Raw genomic sequence first — 17441 nt, 5'->3', positions numbered from 1 at the left:
TCTCAGTTTAAAACTTTTTTAACTTCTCATTCTATATTTAATGAGCACCTGTCTGGTTTTAGACCTGGACATAGCACTGTAACAGCAGCTACACTTGTCTTAGATGATATGCTATGTTGTTTAGATCATACAAGTCATTGTGCTGCCTTATTTATTGAACTGTCGAAGGCGTTTGATATGGTTGACCATTTATTACTTTTCCAAAGGTTGTCGAAATAGGCCTAGATCAGGTATCTTATAATTGGTTCAAGAACTATCTACCGGACAGGACACAATGTGTGCTTATTGACAAATCTAGTTTCCTCAATATTATGAAAGGTGAGCCGCAGGGGTTGATTTGGGGTCCTGTTCTCTTCACTATTTATATACAGGGTGGGTCACCATTAAGACCAGGGTCTCATTTACAAGGGAGCCCTGTGAACATGAACACACATTGTGTAGTAAATTGTGTAAGATAATATCAATACAATAAACACAAAAAGATTAATAAAAACAAGCACAACATCACCTCTCTTAAACTTGATCTAAACTGTCCAATGGAGGCCATTGAGTCTAATTTCAAAGTGGCCTGAAGGATATTCCATGAGTTGGGGGCATAAAAAGTAAAAGGATTTTCTCCCAGGTCAGTTGAGACCCCAGAACCTCCAGAACCAGCCAGTCCAGAGAGTGGGTTTGAAAGTGCTGGATCTCCAATTATTCTGTGAGCTGAGGTGGTGGGAGTCTGAAGATCTGCTTTATAAAGAAAAAGTAGACAATGATGGGACCTTTTGGTAGTCAGAGACTCCCAGCCAACAGAACTATACAAAATGCAGTGATGTGTACGAAAATTGTCCCCAGTGATAAAACACAGAGCTGAGTGAATCTCAATATTTTAAAACAGAGGCTTCTGCATGCAGGTAGATTATATCACCATAATCAAGTACTGGGAGAAGTGTTGCTTGAATAATCTTCCTTCACAAAGTGAGGCAGGATTTATTTCTATAAAAGAAATCGATCTTAATGCTCAGCTATTTTGTCAGGTTTTCAATGTGTTCTAAAAGAGGGCTTATTGTCAATGCAAATCCCCAAGTACTTATAAAAAGGAACTTGCTCAATTTGGGCTTCCTTCAATGTGCAAATACACATGTCCTCAGGGTCAACAACAGACAATTATCCTGCCCACATCCCAATGGACATTTACGCCGTGTGTTCTGTTACGTTCCCCAGCAAGACAACCAAATAATGTCACTCAAACAGAAGGGGGAATTAACAAAGAGTCACTGACAACAACCAAAATGAAACAGGTGGGGTTTTAGGAGGGGTTCTGAAAGACACTCATGGGAGTGTCCACTGAAAGTTGACTAGCATCATCAACTGGAACCTAAATCTGCCCAAGAAGAGACAAACAAAATTAAAATCCACACCAAACTTAAAGATAGGAAGCAAAACAAAATGGTGGCGCATTACAAAAACGGGGAAGATCAGACAAAGGAGTGTTTTTCTAGAAATCAAATAGGGAGTACCAACATCTCTCAAGACAACTGGAGCACTGAGCCAGCCACTCTTAAATAGCACCAGGGCCAGCACAGGGAAACGCCTTCCAACTAAAGAGACGGCAACCAGCACAGGGAAACGCCTTCCAACTAAAGAGACGGCAACCAGCACAGGGAAACGCCTTCCAACTAAAGAGACGGCAACCAGCACAGGGAAACGCCTTCCAACTAAAGAGACGGCAACCAGCACAGGGAAACGCCTTCCAACTAAAGAGACGGCAACCAGCACAGGGAAACGCCTTCCAACTAAAGAGACGGCAACCAGCACAGGGAAACGCCTTCCAACTATGTCACTGTAAGAGTAGGCTGTCATTTCGGTCAGTTGTGTGCTATTAAAACATATCCTTCTAATGTCTCCAGTCGTGTAAAATGAAGTAGAATTGCAGGAAATTATTTTATAAAAGCCTTTTTTTTTCTCCGACCCGCAAATACGATAATATGCATGCAATGCTTTATTATAGGCCTAAAGGTAATTTATTTTCCCCCTCCCCGTCAGCCCCTGGTCTTCAGAGCTGACGCCCCATTCTCTTACGTTAGGTAGCGTGAAGGCCGTCTGCACGGATCTGTCTAACTCGCAAACACTCATGGGATATTTAAAAAGACGTTTGGCTGTCCAAACATTCGAAAACGTTACCAAGGTGACATTGTCCACTGAACCCCCTTTCAGCCTCAAAAGAATCAGAGTTAATCTTACCAAAAACTATAAACCAGTAGCTAATATTGATGTTTCTTTCATGGGGAAGTCTTCACTACCTAATTCTACATCTAGTTAATGTGTTTTGTGTTGGAAGAATGAATATTTATCAAATTCGAAAATTACATGGCTAATGCTTTGAACCAGTCTCAAATCAATATATATGAAACGAAAGACAGGAATTCTAACAACGCCAGGTAACACACTCAATGATGAATACTAATTTAGCCTGCTAGCTAGTGTAGTTAAATTTGAGCTAAAGCACAGAGTTATGATATCTGTTCTGTCGTCATTAGTGCACCTAGTTCTACACCACTGACTGTTCCCCCAAAGTAGTGAGGCACAGTGCCAACTGTCAAAGTCAGATAGGCTACATGCTTGCTGATTTCTGAGAACAGTCGCATTACTTTGTTATAAAAGATTTAGATGCACTATTGTAAAGTGGTTGTTCCACTGGATATCATAAGGTGAATGCACCAATTTGTAAGTCGCTCTGGATAAGAGCGTCTGCTAAATGACTTAAATGTAAATGTCTATAGTACAACTTCATCAACAAGCGGGCAAACTAGCTACTGTATGGCCAGCACTAGGCTGCTAACTGGAGAAGTTTGCTCAGTTGATCGAGCATGGTTTGTAGTGAGTCATAGCTAGTGTTATGCGGATGAGCAAAATCTAGATTTTTAGAGACGAGTTCCACTTCCTTCAAGACAGATCGGATTTGAGACGAGCGTCTTCTAGGAGTGATGCCATCTGACGTGAGACAACAATGGCCTGAGCCCTATACCTCAGTAGCCCTAATGTTCTGAAACTCAGGTGACACCCCTATTGACTCGTTTGATTGGATCTGATGGTTGACCTAATCCGACAGGTGTCCCCAAAGCAGCATCATGGATATCTGTGTAACTTCACTCTTTGGTTGGCTATGTGTAATACAGTATATACCCGACGTTTCATTATGACAGTAGCCTACTGTCTGAAACGTTTCTCTGCCTTCTTCATAAAATTCCACTTAGTGCGCTCTGACCGGGAGTAACCTTTCATTTCCATCACAGACCGGCCCCCAGCACGCGCCACCTCAACGTGTCCAATCACAAGCCAGGGAATGCCTCCTGTGCAATAATACCATGACGACGCGCCTGTCACTTCCGAGCTGCGAGCGGCGACCAATATCAGCAGACAGACGATGCCGGAATTAAATTGCAATTCGTGCAATTGAATACCCAATTCATGAAATAAAAGAACGCATTCCCTTTCGTCGCTGATACACCAGGTGTTTTATTCAAGGTAAGTGTCTTGATAAAGTATTCTTTATCGGTGATGACCACTCAGTGGCAGCCGGCGATGTCCAGATGTGCATGATGCTGTGCATCCAGCCAGTCGCTGCACGCCATACGGTGCAGAGCAGAGGATGGGAGACTGAGCGTCCCGGTCACCTATAATACATTATCTGTAGGATACATAATATCTATTCCAGAGAGGTGGAAATGGCTTTTTGACAACCTGTATCTGCTCTGCTCAATCAGTTTTACTCCCTTTTTAAATGATCGCTGTCATCCCTGTTGCTTGCAGATACGATTTCTCAGCAGTGCGCCCACTGACTGTTCAGATGGTCAATATTAAGTTTCACATTGATTTTAATGAATAATTACATAAATAATGACTTGTTGATGTACCTTTGTTTATTATTTGCAGAATATAACATAATAACTTATTTTTCGTAATGTTTTTTTTTTGTCGTTGCCTGTCTTCACAATTGCCTTTGTATGGACACCATAAGCAACATTTTGGTTGACAAAGCCTGAACTTTACCATTGACAAATGTTATGCATAATGTTACCAGAAGACTGTCCTGTCTCGTAACTCACTCTAATTGTGAATATCTTGTCCACTGTTAGACTTGTTTGTACTGCTGTTGTAATTTACTCGGCTCATGGCAACTGCAATCAAATCAGGGTGGTCAATTGGAGAGAGCCTGTACTTATACACAGAGCATCTATTGTCTGCCAGGGATGGTTCGATGGGATATGTCCACAGACACACAGTTGTACACCCTCCTCTCTTATGCCATGTTTCTGTCTACAGGAGCTTTCTTCTGTGGCATTAGCATTCTTCTGTGGAGCGTTTTTCTGTGGCATTAGCATTCTTCTGTGGAGCATTCTTCTGTGGCATTAGCATTCTTCTGTGGAGCATTCTTCTGTGGAGCGTTCTTCTGTGGAGCTTTCTTCTGTGGCATTAGCATTCTTCTGTGGAGTGTTCTTCTGTGGAGCGTTCTTCTGTGGAGCGTTCTTCTGTGGAGCGTTCTTCTGTGGAGTGTTCTTCTGTGGAGCGTTCTTCTGTGGAGCGTTCTTCTGTGGCATTAACATTCTTCTGTGGAGCTTTCTTCTGTGGCATTAGCATTCTTCTGTGGAGTGTTCTTCTGTGGAGCGTTCTTCTGTGGAGTGTTCTTCTGTGGAGCGTTCTTCTGTGGAGCGTTCTTCTTATGTAATAGGTTTCAAAGGGTAGGTCATAGGCCTATATCATTCACCAGAGGGTATGTGTGGGAGATGGTCTGCTAGCCCTGCATCCAGGCTCATGTATCCTAAACTCAGCAGTGTGGGAGATGGTCTGCTAGCCCTGCGTCCAGGCTCATGTATCCTAAACTCAGCAGTGTGGGAGATGGTCTGTTAGCCCTGCGTCCAGGCTCATGTATCCTACACTCAGCAGTGTGGGAGATGGTCTGCAGCCCTGCGTCCAGGCTCATGTATCCTACACTCAGCAGTGTGGGAGATGGTCTGCAGCCCTGTGTCCAGGCTCATGTATCCTAAACTCAGCAGTGTGGGAGATGGTCTGCAGCCCTGCGTCCAGGCTCATGTATCCTACACTCAGCAGTGTGGGAGATGGTCTGCAGCCCTGTGTCCAGGCTCATGTATCCTAAACTCAGCAGTGAGGGAGATGGTCTGCAGCCCTGCGTCCAGGCTCATGTATCCTACACTCAGCAGTGTGGGAGATGGCAGAGAAAGGAAGATATCATAGAGAACCTTTAGTTTCAGATTAGGCTAGTTGTTTTAGTGGTTGTCTGGTATGTTTACTGTCTAGTTGCCTGCTTCTGCTACCACTCAAACCCTAAGAAGAAAAGCTGTAGTCTGAGCCACATAATCCATTCCATTGTGTGTTGTGTTGTCACATTCAGTGAAATCATGCTTACTCAAAGCTTTTCAAGTATGATTACACCATTATTTGGAGAAGTCTGTGCACACACAGGCTCACACACACACACACACACACACACACACACACACACACACACACACACACACACACACACACACACACACACACACACACACACACACACACACACACACACACACACACACTCTGACCCTTCCAGTGGCTGTCCTAGCTGTGGGACTGTGTCGTGAGCTGGACTGTTGGCACAATGGCGACGTTGAGCTTTCTCCAGGTGGCCTGCCTGCGCGGACAAGACGAGAGGGTGGCGTGGTCACACAAAAGGCCCATTCACAATCAGTTAAGGAAGCAGTGATTCCCTCTTACTGTGGCCTGTCTGCCTGCCCACCAACCACAGGAGGAGGGACGGCAAAATATTACTCAATTAATCCACTGTGTTATGATCATATGCCATTTCCAAACGTCCTGCCCTGTTGTACAAAGCTCAATTATTGAGCAATTGTTTCCCTTCCTTATTCATTCTTGATGTTCTTTTGATTGTTCTATTGGTTGAAGCTTTATAATGGACATAAGGCCAGGCACCACACCCTAATAGGGTATTTCGCCCCCTTAATCATATCACAATCAACTTTTACCAGTTATATGTGGACAGAAATATATATTTTTTATATTTTTCCCCCCAGAAATATTGTATGGAAATATGCAAATTAGGTGGTATCTCATTAAATATTTGCATATCACACAAATCAATTTTTATGGACACAGGAAGAATTCAACCTAAATATTTTGGTTTCATTTTGTTAAGACACTCCAGGACAGGACTTACACGTTATAACCGATTGTGAATAAATACTGTTTAAATCTTTCTATCTGTAGAACACTATAGGTACGTAAATTCATTTTTGGCACATTTTTCAAGAATCTAGAATAAAATTTGACAACCTATGAACAATTCCCTGTGTATAAGTCTGGAGAATATGTCTAAGGATAACCACACAAGATGTGGTGAATGCAGATGCTTCTGAAGCTGAGGAAAATGAGTTGGCGCATGTCACGCTGGTATAAAGGCTTTTGGAGACAGGCGCAGGAATACACAATAGGGGTTTTTAATACACCCAAAACAAACACGTATACAAAAACACTGGGCTGTACCCAAACAAAAGAGCGAGGGTAAACCTCATTGAACGCCACGATACCCGTAATACACAATATATAAAGCACGCAGCATAACAGCTGCACCAACGCATAGGTACTCACACCACCAACGGACATGGGAACAATAACCGATAAAGACAGAGGGCACATATATAACATACTAATCAGGGGAAATGGGAACCAGGTGTGTGTAATCAGACAAGACAGTCCGGGGTTGATGATAATGAATCCCGTTCAGTGAAGCCTAGAAAGCCGGTGACATAGACCTCCGGAACTGGTGAACAGAATGAGCAGCAGTACCGGGAGAGATGAACCCCAGATCTCCTCATGGCCTCCTTCACCAGGTCTCCTCAAGGCCTTCTTACATTTTACATTTTACATTTTAGTCATTTAGCAGACGCTCTTATCCAGAGCGACTTACTCACCAGGTCTCCTCATGGCCTCCTTCACCAGGTCTCCTCAAGGCCTTCTTCACCAGGTCTCCTCATGGCCTCCTTCACCAGGTCTCCTCATGGCCTTCAGCATGTCTCCTCATGGCCTTCTTCACCAGGTCTCCTCATGGCCTCCTTCACCAGGTCTCCTCATGGCCTCCTTCACCAGGTCTCCTCATGGCCTTCAGCATGTCTCCTCATGGCCTTCTTCACCAGGTCTCCTCATGGCCTTCTTCACCAGGTCTCCTCATGGCCTCCTTCACCAGGTCACCTTATGGCCTTCTCCACCAGGTCTCCTCATGGCCTCCTTCACCAGGTCTCCTCATGGCCTTCAGCATGTCTCCTCATGGCCTTCTTCACCAGGTCTCCTCATGGCCTCCTTCACCAGGTCACCTCATGGCCTTCAGCAGGTCTCCTCATGGCCTCCTTCACCGGGTCACCTTATGGCCTTCTCCACCAGGTCTCCTCATGGCCTCCTTCACCAGGTCTCCTCATGGCCTTCAGCAGGTCTCCTCATGGCCTCCTTCACCAGGTCACCTTATGGCCTTCTCCACCAGGTCTCCTCATGGCCTCCTTCACCAGGTCTCCTCATGGCCTTCAGCAGGTCTCCTCATGGCCTTATTCACCAGGTCTCCTCATGGCCTTCTCCACCAGGTCTCCTCATGGCCTCCTTCACCAGGTCTCCTCATGGCCTTCAGCAGGTCTCCTCATGGCCTTCAGCATGTCTCCTCATGGCCTTCTCCACCAGGTCTCCTCATGGCCTCCTTCACCAGGTCTCCTCATGGCCTTCAGCAGGTCTCCTCATGGCCTTATTCACCAGGTCTCCTCATGGCCTCCTTCACCAGGTCACCTTATGGCCTTCTCCACCAGGTCTCCTCATGGCCTCCTTCACCAGGTCTCCTCAAGGCCTTCTTCACCAGGTCTCCTCATGGCCTCCTTCACCAGGTCTCCTCATGGCCTTCAGCAGGTCTCCTCATGGCCTTATTCACCAGGTCTCCTCATGGCCTCTTTCACCAGGTCTCCTCGTAGCCTCCTTCACCAGGTCTCCTCATGGCCTCCTGCTTTGTTCTGAGTGTTAGTACTCTGGCACCTGGCAAGGCTCACGCATGGATCAAGTCACGGTGTTCACACAGCCTCCTCTCCTCCTCATACAACACTACCTTTGTACTCTCACCTATCACCTGTACAGTCAGTCTCACTTGTGTTTTAATACCAGACAGCCCATCCCACTGCGGTTAGCCCCTTCTCCTGTGTGATGTTATTAGTCATTACCCAGTCTCAGAGAGAAAAGGCATCGGTCACTCAGTGTATCCAACATCTGGAACAGTCACACATGACATAAGTTTAATCATCCATTTTATTGCTAGCTAGTCAAATATTACAGTAATTACGTACGTGTGGTCACAGTTATGAGTTCCAACGCCACGGTGCAAACAGTTGGAGTTTTATCAGTCGTGTATAGTTTTTTCTTCCCTCCCAATACGCAGAGTCATCAGCTTAGCCGATCTAATTGAGATCATTTGTTCACTTTAGCCTAACAATTCTTCACATCAGCCACTGTGCTTTCGACCTTGGGTTCCAGCGGCAGCCCAGATTACTCCAACAAACTCCAACAAACCCATTAGACTATTCCAACAAACTCCAACAAACCCATTAGACTACTCCAACAATCTCCAACAAACCCATTAGACTACTCCAACAATCTCCAACAAACCCATTAGACTACTCCAACAAACTCCAACAAACCCATTAGACTACTCCAACAATCTCCAACAAACCCCAAGACTACTCCAAGGAACTCAAAGACTACCAATAAACTCCAAGAAAACCAATGACTACTTCAACAACCTCCAAAGAAACCCCAAGACTACTCCAACAAACCCCAAGACTACTCCAAGGAACCCAAAGACTACTCCAATAAACTCCAAGAAAACCAATGACTACTTCAACAACCTCCAAAGAAACCCAAAGACTACTCCAACAAACCCAGATTGTGTATGTTTCCATGTGTCCATGGAGAAGGAAAAGGAAACAGAGAGCCAGCGGGCGGTCAGTAACCTCAGCAGTGTATCAATTCATTATAGTGACTGTGAGTGAGCTATGGCACTGCTAGATGTGCTGGATAATTGTACACCAGGCCAGCACAGAGGGAAGATGATAATGCTGGGAGTTGCTGTCTCACTCTGGTTTATTCATGAGTCTTTAGGGAGCATTTTGGAGAGGGGGTAGTGTGTGTGTGATGGAAGGATGGAAGGATGGGGGAAGGATGTCATGCTGCTGGAGAGGAGATGAAGATGAGCTGCACTCTCATATGAATAATGAATGACTGCTGGTAAAATAGCCTGCTGTGGTCTAAGGCTAATTCAGTAGAAGTGTGTGTGTGTGTGTGTGTGTGTGTGTGTGTGTGTGTGTGTGTGTGTGTGTGTGTGTGTGTGTGTGTGTGTGTGTTTTGTTGTTTGTTATTATTTCTCAGTTGAAACTCATGTCAGAAAGACAGAGACTTACAAAGTGAGTTTGAGCAGCAGGACAATGCTAGGGCTAGGGAAATTAACTAGAAAATGGGCTGCAGGGACAGACATGGCACAGCATTAGCGCCCAACCATGCAAGATAGCATATCATCGCTACCATTTGTAGCTCAATGTCTTTAGCCTCTCTGGGGTAACCATCAGAGATGTCCATGAAGAGGGAGGAGGAGCATGGCTTCCAGTACCATAGACAGCTACCCAACACTACTATCCTCACGAGTTGGAGATAGCTATCATCATCCCTGTTAATACACATAACAAAACCTATTTCACACACATAATCCTCACATAAATCACACACACAGAATCCCTTTCAGTGAGAGTTTCACACACATTTGTTTTCAATCTGGTATAAAGCAGTAGAGCACCTTTCACCCAGTTGAGGATTTGTGTTGAAATCCATTCTGAGTTAATGTGACTCATTCAGCCCCCTCATTTCCTTCTTCCTCATCCCCCTCTCCTTGCCCTCTCACTCTCTCTGTGTCTGTCTCTTTCACTGTCTGTCTCTCTTTCTCTGTCTGTCTCTCTCTCTCTGTATCTCCATCTCTCTCTTTCTCCGTCTCTCTCTCTGTCTCGCTCTGTCTCGCTCTCTATCACTCACTCTCTCTCTCTCTCAACTCAATTCAATTCAAGGGGCTTTATTGGCATGGGAAACATACAGCGCCTTCGGAAAGTATTCAGACCCCTTGACTTTTTCCACATTTTGTTACGTTACTGCCTTATTCTAAAATTGATAAAATATTTTTTTTCAGCAATCTACACACAATACCACATAACGACAAAATGTTTGCAAATGTATTAAAAATAAAAAACATAAATACTGTTTAAATAAGTATTCAGACCCTTTACTATGCCACTCGAAATTGAGGTCAAGTGCATCCTGTTTCCATTGATCATCCTTGAGATGTTTCTACAACTTGATTGGAGTCCACCTGTGGTAAATTCAATTGATTGGACATGATTTGGAAAGGCACACACCTGTCTATATAAGGTCCCACAATTGGCAGTGCATGTCAGAGCAAAACCCAAGCCATGAGGTCGAAAGAATTGTCCGTAGAGTTCCGAGACAGAATTGTGTCGAGGCACAGATCTGGGGAAGGGTATCAAAACATTTCTGCAGCATTGAAGGTCCCCAATAACACATTGGCCTCCATCATTCTGAAATGGAAGAAGTACCACCAAGACTCTTCCTAGAACTGGCTGCCGGCCAAACTGAGCAATTGGGGGAGAAGGGCCTTGGTCAGGGAGGTGACCAAGAACCCGATGGTCACTCTGACAGAACTCCAGAGCACTCCACCAATCAGTCCTTTATGGTAGTGGCCAGATGGAAGCCACTTCTCAGTAAAAGGCACATGACAGCCCGCTTGGAATTTGCCAAAAGGCACCTAAAGACTCTCAGACCATGAGAAACAAGATACTCTGGTCTGATGAAACCAAGATTGAACTCTTTGGGCTGAATGCCAAGCGTCACATCTGGATGAAACCTGACCCCATCCCTATGGTGAAGCATGGTGGTGGCAGCATCATGCTGTGGGGATGTTTTTCAGCAGCAGGGACTCTGAGACTAGTCAGGATCAAGGCAAAGATGGAACGGAGCAAAGTACAGAGATATCCTTGATGAAACCTGCTCCAGAGCGCCCAGGACCTCAGACTGGACAATGACCCTAAGCACACAGCCAAGACAACGCAGGAGTGGCTTCAGGACAAATCTCTGAATGTCCTTGAATGGCCAGCCAGATCCGGACTTGAACCCAATCGAACATCTCTGGAGAGACCTGAAAATAGCTCCCCATCCAACCTGACAGAGCTTGAGAGGATCTGCAGAGAAGAATGGGAGAAACTCCCCAAATACAGGTGTACCAAGCTTGTAGCGTCATACCCAAGAAGACTCAATGCTGTAGTCGCTGCCAAAGGTGCTTCAACAAAGTACTGAGTAAAGGGTCTGAATACTTATGTAAATGTCATATTTCATTTTTTTTTATTAACTTAGCAATCTTTTCTAAAAACCTGTTTTTGCTTTGACATTTTGGGGTATTGGGTGTAAATTCATGAGGGGGAAAAAACAATTGAATCGATTTTAGAATAAGGCTGTAACGTAACAGAATGTGGAAAAAGTCAAGGGGTCTGAATACTTTCCGAAGACACTGTACGTTTCCATTTACACTAATTCTTTGTGGGTTGGTGTAATCTGAGGGGAATATGTGTCTCTAATATGGTCATACATTTGGCAAGAGATTAGGAATTGCAGCTCAGTTTCCACCTCATTTTGTGGGCAGTGTGCACAAAGCCTGTCTTCTCTTGAGAGCCAGGTCTGCCTACAGCTGCCTCTCTCAATAGCAAGGCTATGCTCACTGAGTCTGTACATATTCAAAGCTTTCCTTAATTTTGGGTCAGTCACAGTGGTCAGGTATTCTGCTACCGTGTACTCTCTGTTTAGGGCCAAATAGCATTCTAGTTTGTGCTGTGTTTTTGTTAATTATTTTCTATGTGTCAAGTAATTATCTTTTAGTTTTCTCCTGATTTCTCTCCCACTGTCATCTGTCATTGCATCGTGGGTTGTCATGGGTACATGGGGGTAAAAGATGCATGTACCCTAGGCCTTTCTCTCACCCATAACCCAACCCCCTCCCTTCACTCTCCCTCCATCTCTTTCCCTCTCACACTCTTTATCGCTCTTGCTCTGTTTCATTCCCTCCTGCGCTTTTACTCTCCTACTTCACCACTCTCTCTTTCTATCTACACTACATCAAATCAAATGTATTTATATAGCCCTTCTTACATCAGCTGATATCACAAAGTGCTGTACAGAAACCCAGCCTAAAACCCCAAACAGCAAGCAATGCAGGTGTAGAAGCACGGTGGCTAGGAAAAACTCCCTAGAAAGGCCAAAACCTAGGAAGAAACCTAGAGAGGAACCAGGCTATGAGGGGTGGCCAGTCCTCTTCTGGCTGTGCCGGGTGGAGATTATAACAGCACATGGCCTAGATGTTCAAATGTTCATAAATGACCAGCATTGTCAAATAATAATAATCATAGTAGTTGTCGAGGGTGCAACAAGTCAGTAACACAAGAGTAAGTGTCAGTTGGCTTTTTCATAGCCGATCTTTGAGAGTATCTCTACCACTCTGGCCTGTTCGCCATGAGTTGAAAACAGAAGGTCTGGGACAGGTAGCACGTCCGGTGAATAGGTCAGGGTTCCAGCATGTCTGGGACAACAGGTCTGGGACAGGTAGCACGTCCGGCGAACAGGCCAGGGTTCCATAGCTGCAGGCAGAACAGTTGAAACTGGAGCAGCAGCACGGCCAGGTGAACTGGGGACAGCAAGAAGTCATCAAGCCAGGTAGTCCTGAGGCATGGTCCTAGGGCTCAGGTCCTCCGAGAGAGAGAAAGAAAGCGAAAGAGAGAATTAGAGAGAGCATATTTAAATTCACACAGGACACCGGAAAAGACAAGAGAAATACTCCAGATGTGACAGACTGACCCTAGCCCCCCGACACATAAACTACTGCAGCATAAATACTGGAGGCTGAGACAGGAGGGGTCAGGAGACACTGTGGCCCCATCCGATGAAACCCCCGGACAGGGCCAAACAGGTAGGATATAACCCCACCCACTTTGCCAAAGCACAGCCTCCACACCACTGGAGGGATATCTCCAACCACCAACATACCATCCCGGGACAAGGCCGAGTATAGCCCACAAAGATCTCCGCCACGGCACAGCCCAAGGGGGGGCGCCAACCCAGACAGGAAGACCACGTCAGTGATTCAACCCACTCAAGTGACGCACCCCTCCCAGGGACGGCATGGAAGAACACCAGTAAGCCAGTGACTCAGCCCCCGTAATAGGGGTAGAGGCAGAGAATCCCAGTGGAAAGAGGGGAAACCGGCCAGGCAGAGACAGCAAGGGTAGTTCGTTGCTCCAGCCTTTCCGTTCACCTTCACACCCCTGGGCCAGACTACACTTAATCATAGGACCTACTGAAGAGATATTTTATAATTTCTGGGTCAAGATTTGGCTTTTTCAAGAGAGGCTTTATTACTGCCACTTTTAGTGAGTTTGGTACACATCCGGTGGATAGAGAGCCATTTATTATGTTCAACATAGGAGGGCCAAGCACAGAAAGCAGCTCTTTCAGTAGTTTAGTTGGAATAGGGTCCAGTATGCAGCTTGAAGGTTTAGAGGCCATGATTATTTTCATCATTGTGTCAAGAGATATAGTACTAAAACACTTTAGTGTCTCCCTTGATCCTAGGTCCTGGCAGGGTTGTGCAGACTCAGGACAACGGAGCTTTGGAGGAATACGCAGATTTAAAGAGGAGTCCGTAACTTGCTTTCTAATGATCATGATCTTTTCCTCAAAGAAGTTAATGAATTCATCACTGCTGAAGTGAGAGCCATCCTCTCCTGGGGAATGCTGCTTTTTGGTTAACTTTGCGACAGTATCAAAAGGAAATTTCGGATTGTTCTTATTTAAAAATAGGATGATCGAGCAGCAGTGAGGGCTCTTCGATACTGCACGGTACTGTCTTTCCAAGCTAGTCGGAAGACTTCCAGTTTGGTGTGGCGCCATTTCCGTTCCAATTTTCTGGAAGCTTGCTTCAGAGCTCGTGTATTTTCTGTATACCAGGGAGCTAGTTTCTTATGACAAATGTTTTTAGTTTTTAGGGGTGCAACTGCATCTAGGGTATTGCGCAAGGTTGAATTGAGTTCCTCGGTTAGGTGGTTAACTGATTTTTGTCTTCTGACGTCCTTGGGTAGGCAGAGGGAGTCTGGAAGGGCATCAAGGAATCTTTGGGTTGTCTGAGAATTTATAGCACGACTTTTAATGCTTCTTGGTTGGGGTCTGAGCAGATTATTTGTTGCGATTGCGAACGTAATAAAATGGTGGTCCGATAGTCCAGGATTATGAGGAAAAACATTAATATCCACAACATTTATTCCATTCGACAAAACTAGGTCCAGAGTATGACTGTGGCAGTGAGTAGGTCCAGAGACATGTTGGACAAAACCCACTGAGTCGATGATGGCTCCAAAAGCCTTTTGGAGTGGGTCTGTGGACTTTTCCATGTGAATATTAAAGTCACCAAAAATTAGAATATTATCTGCGATGACTACAAGGTCCGATAGGAATTCAGGGAACTCAGTGAGGAACGCTGCATATGGCCCAGGAGGCCTGTAAACAGTAGCTATAAAAAGTGAGTGAGTAGGCTGCATAGATTTCATGACTAGAAGCTCAAAAGACGAAAACGTCGTTGTTGTTTTTTTTGTTGGTAAATTGAAATTTGCTATCGTAAATGTTAGCAACACCTCCGCCTTTGCCGGATGCACGGGGGATATGGTCACTAGTGTAACCAGGGGGTGAGGCCTCATTTAACATAGTAAATTCATCAGGCTTAAGCCATGTTTCAGTCAGGTCAATCACATCAAGATTATGATCAGTGATTAGTTCATTGACTATAACTGCCTTTGAAGTGAGGGATCTAACATTAAGTAGTCCTATTTTGAGATGTGAGGTATCACAATCTCTTTCAATAATGGCAGGAATGGAGGAGGTCTTTATACTAGTGAGATTGCTAAAGCGAACACCGCCATCTTTAATTTTGCCCAACCTAGATCGAGGCACAGACCCCTCCAGCTAGGATGGAGTCCGTCACTCCTCAACAGGCCAGGCTTGGTCCTGTTTGTGGGTGAGTCCCAGAAATAGGGCCAATTATCTACAAATTCGATCTTTTGGGATTGGCAGAAAACAGTTTTCAACCAGCGATTGAGTTGTGAGACTCTGCTGTAGAGCTCATCACTCCCCCTAACTGGGAGGGGGCCAGAGACAATTACTCGTTGACCAAAAGTATGTGGACACCTGCTTGTCGAACATCTCATTCCAAAATCATGGGCATTAATATAGAGTTGGTCCCCCCTTTGCTGCTATAACAGCCTCCACTCTTCTGGGAAGGATTTCCAGTAGATGTTGGAACATTGCTGCAGGGATTTGCTTCCATTCAGCCACAAGAGCATTAGTGAGGTCAGGCACTGATGTTGGGCGATTAGGCCTGGCTCGCAGTCAGCGTTCCAATTCATCCCAAAGGTGTTCAATGGGGTTAAGGTCAGGGCCCTGTGAAGGCCAGTCAAGTTCTTCCACACCGATCTCGACAAACCATTTCTGTGTGGACCTCGCTTTGTGCACGGGAGCATTGTCATGCTGAAAGGGCCTTCCCCAAATTGTTGCCACAAAGTTGGAAGTACAGAATCGTCTAGAATGTCAATGTAAGCTGTAGCGTTAAGATTTCCCTTCACTGGAACTAAGGGGCCTAGCCCGAACCATGAAAACAGCCCCAGACCATTATTCCTCCTTCACCAAACTATAAAGTTGGCACTTTGCATTTGGGCAGATAGCGTTCTCCTGGCATCCGCCAAACCCAGATTTGTCCTAAGGACTGCCAGATGGTGAAGTGTGATTCATCACTCCAGAGAATGCGTTTCCTCTGCTCCAGAGTCCAATGGCGGCGCGCTTCACACCACTCCAGCCGACGCTTGGCATTGCGCATGGTGATTTTTGGCTTGTGTGCGGCTGCTCGGCCATGGAAATCCATTTAATAAAGCTCCTGACAAACAGTTCTTGTGCTGACGTTGCTTCCAGAGGCAGTTTGGAACTCAGTAGTGAGTGTTGCAACCGAGGACAGACAACTTTTACGTGCTACGCGCTTTAGCACTCAGCGGTTCCGTTCTATGAGCTTGTGTGGCCTACCACTTCGCGGCTGAGCTGTTGTTGCTCCTAGATGTTTCCACTTCACAATAACTGCACTTACAGTTGACCAGGGCAGCTCTAGCAGGGCAGACATTTTACGAACTGATTTATTGGTATCCAATGACGGTGCCAAGTTGAAGGTCACAGTAAGGTCATTCTACTGCCAATGTTTGGCTATGGAGATTGCATGGCTGTGTGCTCCCTTTTATACACCTGTCAGCAACAGGTGTGTTTGAAATAGCTAAATCCACTAATATCAAGGGGTGTCCACATACTTTCATATATATAGTGTATCTCTATCTCCCTCCTCTTTCTCAGCCCGTCATATTCAATCTGCTGTCTGTCTGTACGTATCTATGTCTTGGTGGTCAGTGACAGAAAGAGCGTGCTGTACAGTTATTTGTGGGAGATGGGGTTAGATAGGGAGCTCTGCGCTCCAGCATTCTGGCTGGCTGCAGGGGGACAGGGAGTGAGTAAGTAGGTAAGGAGCACTCAGGCAGAGATGTAGCCTACAGTACACGGCTGGGTGTCTTATTATGTAGGCCAAGCCATCAGGCTGTGCATTACCATTGGTGGGTGCTTGAAGATCCACCAACAGAAACATTAGAAGAATCCATTAAAACCTTTTATCTTGGAGTGTGGCGTCTGGTGACTGTTGGGTTAAAAAGCTCAGATGCTGTCAGATGAATTGTAGCTAAAGCACTGATGTTAGTATACATGTATAACATAACATTGACATATTATAAATAGCATATTCTCATACTTTGTTTGAATGTTGTTGTTTTTTGTCGTCCCTTGACTAGGAGTAAGGTGTTGCTGCCATTGTCATCAGATAAACACATAAGGGCAGAAGAAGAAGGACCAGGAACTTAATCCCTTGCCCTGTCAGTGGCAGCAGGATTCATTCTCTCTCCAACCATTCACACCTTAGAGTTAGAGGAGCTATCCTGGTGATAAACTACCTGCTCAGAGCATAAACCCTGGGACCCTACCTTGGGTTCTACAGTGAAATAACTCATCCCCCCCGCACAGACACACCCAGTCAGGATGAAGCTGAAAGAGGATCTGAACCCAGTGCTGCTGCTACTCTTCCAGGTGACGGTGTGGCTGTACTCTGTCCTAGCCTTCCTCCCCTCCTACCTCTTCAGCTCTGTGTCAGAATCAGACGCAGGCCTCGGCTCAGAACAGGA

At 45.5% G+C, this 17441-nt stretch overlaps 1 protein-coding gene across 2 annotated transcripts in view; it reads left to right on the top strand.

Moving 5' to 3' along the window:
- Positions 1 to 3354: 3354 nt before the first annotated feature.
- Positions 3355 to 17441, top strand: part of LOC106581311 (fatty acid CoA ligase Acsl3) — a 90454-nt gene continuing 76367 nt past the window's right edge. For both annotated transcript variants that reach the window (XM_045703936.1, XM_045703935.1), the window contains exons 1-2: positions 3355 to 3510; positions 17055 to 17441. The exon at positions 17055 to 17441 is cut by the window's right edge and continues 229 nt beyond it. In XM_045703936.1, coding sequence (XP_045559892.1) covers positions 17299 to 17441 — 143 coding nt within the window. In that variant the 5' untranslated portion in view covers positions 3355 to 3510; positions 17055 to 17298. The remainder of the gene's footprint in view (positions 3511 to 17054) is intronic.

The sequence above is a fragment of the Salmo salar genome, chromosome ssa20 (genome assembly GCF_905237065.1).
Source record: "Salmo salar chromosome ssa20, Ssal_v3.1, whole genome shotgun sequence".
In the NCBI taxonomy this organism is placed as follows: domain Eukaryota; kingdom Metazoa; phylum Chordata; class Actinopteri; order Salmoniformes; family Salmonidae; genus Salmo; species Salmo salar.
Note: the sequence above shows the minus strand (reverse complement) of the source record. Positions and strands in the feature narration are given on the sequence as shown.